Source organism: Drosophila ficusphila, unplaced genomic scaffold (assembly GCF_018152265.1).
Source record: "Drosophila ficusphila isolate 14025-0441.05 unplaced genomic scaffold, ASM1815226v1 contig_198, whole genome shotgun sequence".
In the NCBI taxonomy this organism is placed as follows: domain Eukaryota; kingdom Metazoa; phylum Arthropoda; class Insecta; order Diptera; family Drosophilidae; genus Drosophila; species Drosophila ficusphila.
The window spans coordinates 4,242,048-4,246,259 of NW_025064092.1; the positions used below are offsets into that span (position 1 = coordinate 4,242,048).

General features: G+C 45.3%; 2 protein-coding genes across 2 annotated transcripts; one reads left to right on the forward strand and one right to left on the reverse strand.

Annotated features, from left to right (window-relative positions):
* The first annotated feature begins 627 nt into the window (after window positions 1–627).
* LOC108095614 (syntaxin-16) lies at window positions 628–2,051 on the forward strand. Its single transcript, XM_017196779.2, has 3 exons — window positions 628–821; window positions 888–1,021; window positions 1,086–2,051. The coding sequence occupies exons 1-3, from the start codon at window positions 741–743 to the stop codon at window positions 1,933–1,935; spliced, it is 1,065 nt and encodes a 354-aa protein (XP_017052268.1). The 5' UTR covers window positions 628–740; the 3' UTR covers window positions 1,936–2,051.
* Window positions 1,960–2,885, reverse strand: LOC108095615 (RNA-binding protein pno1). The gene has a single exon (XM_017196780.2). The coding sequence runs from the start codon at window positions 2,785–2,787 to the stop codon at window positions 2,074–2,076; it is 714 nt and encodes a 237-aa protein (XP_017052269.1). The 5' UTR covers window positions 2,788–2,885; the 3' UTR covers window positions 1,960–2,073.
* Window positions 2,886–4,212: the final 1,327 nt, after the last annotated feature.

Sequence of the window (4,212 nt, forward strand, 5' to 3'; positions counted from 1 at the left end):
GCCAGTGTTCTAGAGTCACGGGATGGCAGTCACTACTTGGCGAACTTAGCGGGTACAGTGGGCACTGGCCAAAGTGAAAAATATATGTGATGAGGATGATTAATTCAACTAAATTTTGAATATGCTTTTACTTGTAATGAATTTTAATTTTGTATACAATATCAATTAATTGGGCGGAAAAAATATTTGATATAAAATACAACATTTTACAATTACGATAAATTGTATTATACGCAGCAGCAGAACAGTAGTTAAACAGTTGGGCACCAGGACCCATAGCAAGGGGGGTATTGTTTGTATTTCTATAAGTTAAGATATTTCCTTTCAGAGCGTGTGTTGTGAAAACTAACTTGTTATGCTGTTTTTGAACTTTTCATCGCGCCTTTAGCGATATGGCAACGTAGAGCATTTTAATCAATTTTAATGGCAACTTCAATGGGACGGATTTGCACATTTACGGAAATTTAAATATTAAAAATTATCAATATTCCAGTAAAAAAAATTTTTAAATTAATTATAGGAGTGGTGCTTAACAGAACATATAAAGTTATTCCAGTGTAATACGTTTCCACCTTTATCGATAAGAAACCTTCCGTAGTGTACAAGGGATCTAACAGAAGATATACAAATATCGATACACTGGTACTCTGGCAACCCTGGCAGAAGCTGAAGAAAAACAATATTCACGGACTTAAACAAAATTATTAATCACTCCTCGTCCTTGGGAGCAGCCTGCGACGATGACGTCGCGCAACCTGACGGAGGTGTTCGTGATTATGCGAAACAATGCCTCCAAAAACCGTAGCCACTACGACGATCGGGTGAGTCCCAGGATAAAGTTCAAAGTCGGACGGACTTAACATATGTTGCGGTTTTTCGGATTGCAGAGGGGCAGCGATGCGGAGCGCCTGCTGAAACACTCGGTGCGCGAAGCGGAGGAGGGACTGGAACTGCAGGATGACTACGGCACTCCTCCCGCCTGGCTGGATAAGTTCGAGGAGGCGCAGTACACCATGTCCAAGTGGGTAATTCGGTAGTTTAGGCTGCAGGTTCTTCTCTAAGCGATTGCCTATATTTCCGCACAGGATCAAGCCAAAACTAGACGAGCTGGGCTCTCTGCATGCCCGGCACCTCCTGCGGCCCGCCTTCGATGATCAGCGGGACGACGAGTGCGACATCGAGGTTCTCAGCCAGATCGTCTCAAAACTGATCACTTCCACGCATCGGCACATCCAGTGCGTTCGCTCTAGCATCGGAGTGGGCAGCAAGGTCGAGCAGTGCCTCACGGCCAACGCGGTGCACTGCGCCCTGCTGCAGCTGCAGGAGCTGACGGTCAAGTTCCGGGCCAGCCAGAATGCCTACCTGCTGCAGCTAAACTCGCGTGAGGAACGCTCGCAGAAGTATTTCGATGACGGCGCCGGAGGTGCTGGCGATGTCTTCACCAATGTGGAACTGGGTGACCAGAGCACCGATAACTTTGTCGACTCCTTTGACAACTTCCTTCAGCCACCGGCAGCGTCGTCGGAAGGCAAGAATGGCAACAGTTACCTTTTCGAGGACGACGACCAGGCCATCGACGATCACTTCCAGCGACCGCCGGCCAGTAGGATGACGCAGCAACAGCTCCTGCTCTTCGAAGAGGAGAACTCGCGGGTGGCGCAGCATCGCGAGCAGGAGGTGACCAAGATAGTAAAATCCATTTACGACCTGAACGACATATTCAAGGATCTGGGGCACATGGTGCAGGAACAGGGCACCGTGCTCGATCGCATCGACTACAACGTGGAGCAGACGCAGACGCGTGTCTCGGAGGGATTGCGGCAGCTGCACAAGGCGGAGATGTATCAGCGAAAGAACCGCAAGATGTGCGTTATTCTCGTCCTGGCGGCGGTCACCTTCTTCATGCTGCTGCTGCTCATCCTCACCAAGCTCTAGTTTCCAATTTCCTAGTCGACGTCATTCCCGTGTTTTTGTGTGTATGTGTATATTGTAAATGTTTGAATACATGTTATATTTATTATTTATTGCTAATGCTAAAAAAAAAACCCCAACTACTCCTGCTCAATCTCAAGATCACATGCGCTCCGAAAGGCGCGAGGCGACGGCCCTCAGGTTGCCGTACACCTTGCTGGGTGGGGATCCCAGGATCAGATTGCAGACAGCTCGGCGCGCCAACTGAATGTTCTGGTAGCTGCCCAGGATGTGGATCTTGCTGTCGGCTAGCACGATGCGGGTTTTGGTCACGTTCTCAATGGTGAACTTGGTGCGTCCACCCTTGCCCGCCAGTCGGCCAATGGCACGCGACTGATGATCGCCGCGCAGCGTCTTCACGTCCTTGATTTCAAACGATTCGACGAACAGATCCTCCAGTCGCAGCAGAGCCAGGGCGTCGTCCACTTCGAAGCCGCAGAGGAAGGCGCGCACGAAGTCCGCACCGCGCTGCAGGTTGGCAATGTCCGGCGTCTCCGGGCCCACGCGCAGCTCCACCTGGCGCGCCTTCATGTTGAAGCGGATCTGCAGCTTCATGTGCTCGACAACCGGCGTGAAGATCTTCATCCAGTGCTCCTTCAGCGAGGAGTATCTGTGCGGCGGCACGGACACCTTGCGCAGTTCGCTCCTGGCCCTCTTCGCCTTGGGAGCAGAGGATGCCCGCGTGGATACCAGCAACTGACCCTCGATGCCGGTCGCCTCGTCCACCTGCATCTCCACGTCTTCCTGCGTTGCCCCGCGCTTGGGAGCCCTCTTCGCCGGCTCGAAGGCGTCAGCCTTGATGTTCTCTGTCTCCATTATGGGATCTGTTTTGGCTCCTGGTTCCTGGCAAATTGCGTTGTTTTCCGAGATAATTTCCAGCTGGCGTCCACGTGCTCTAAATATATCAAAACATAAATGTATCGATAATTTTTGACGCGATATGCATTGCGATATTGTGGGAGCCCTACCTTAAGGCACAGTAATGAAATTTAAAAATAAAAAAATAACAGCAGAAATAATAAAAAACCTAAACTGGAAAAGTTGTATTTACTATATCCAGTACTATCGTTTAAAAGCTAACATTTTGATTATCTTTATTTTAAAAATATCATTCCCATATATTCTTTGCTGTAGTTCTTTTGGGAATACCTTGGTTTTTTGTAAGCCTGTAATGGGTTTTTGAGGACAAGAGAATTGAAATAAAAATTTTAAATCAAATGCCAAATAAGAATTCCTATAATCGCGTAATATAGTTCAAATAAAGCAGTAATATGGATTATCTTAAAACAGTTTTAAATATTAATTGTATTTAATTACCCTGAACAGAAGCGTGACAGTGTGCACAGCATTTTTTCGTTATAGGTGTCATATCAGATAGCCTTGAGTCATTCAGTCGATTATCGTAATCGAAAGATTGCAATCGAGTATGCGGGAAAATTAAACTTCTTCCTGGGGCAAATGCAAAGTTTTTAGATTAATTGTGGGCACCTAGGTCAGCGCTCATCTTATAGCCATTAAAACTTTCTTGGGCAACAATGGAAATTATTTTTGCATCAGCCGCAGCGATAAGCGCTGCAAGGCCTCCTGTTTCCCCTGCACTTGAAAGTAAAGTTAAGTAAGGCGAAGTGGAGTTAAGTAAAGTTAAGTATGAGTAATGCGGCCACCAAAGGCGGCGATAATCTCAAGTTTGCAATTGCACTGGCAATTTGTTTGTTATCTCTTCCGTTTTCCTCTTCCTCCTTTTCTCACCCCCGCCATTGTCCCTTTTTCGGGCTCTTGGGAAAAACTTTTACCGAGCCTGAGATATTTGAATAAGGACACTAAAAAAAATTATAAACTTTGTCTGCCGTTTACCGAGTAAATATTAGTACGCATGATATTCACAGAGTCCCCAAAGTTTGTCATGCATTACAAAAATTAATTTAGTTTTAACTTTAGTTTTTCAGGTACTCAGGTTGCATTTAGAAACGCAACTTATGAATTTTGTTTTTCACAAATGGCTTATTTTATGATCATTTTTATTTTATTAGTTAGTTAGTTATTTTTAACTTGATTGGTTGGTTATTAGTTTTAACTTTATATCATATATGTTTATTCACATAACAAGGATTATTAACCTTGTATTTCAAACTATGTATTAAAAAATACATTTTTTCTAGAAAGTTTATTAACTGTCAAGCTGAGTGGAATTTTTTTTTTGAGTGCATAAAAATCGTGGGCTCGGATGGCGATATGAGTGCA

What these genes read in the sequence shown, in the direction of transcription:
- LOC108095615 (XM_017196780.2), bottom strand. Translation starts at nt 2,787, where the DNA reads ATGGAGACAGAGAACATCAAGGCTGACGCCTTCGAGCCGGCGAAGAGG.
- LOC108095614 (XM_017196779.2), top strand. Translation starts at nt 741, where the DNA reads ATGACGTCGCGCAACCTGACGGAGGTGTTCGTGATTATGCGAAACAAT. An exon ending in GTAGCCACTACGACGATCGG is followed by an intron (nt 822 to 887) that starts GTGAGTCCCAGG and finishes TTCGGATTGCAG; the next exon opens with AGGGGCAGCGATGCGGAGCG. An exon ending in GCGCAGTACACCATGTCCAA is followed by an intron (nt 1,022 to 1,085) that starts GTGGGTAATTCG and finishes ATTTCCGCACAG; the next exon opens with GATCAAGCCAAAACTAGACG.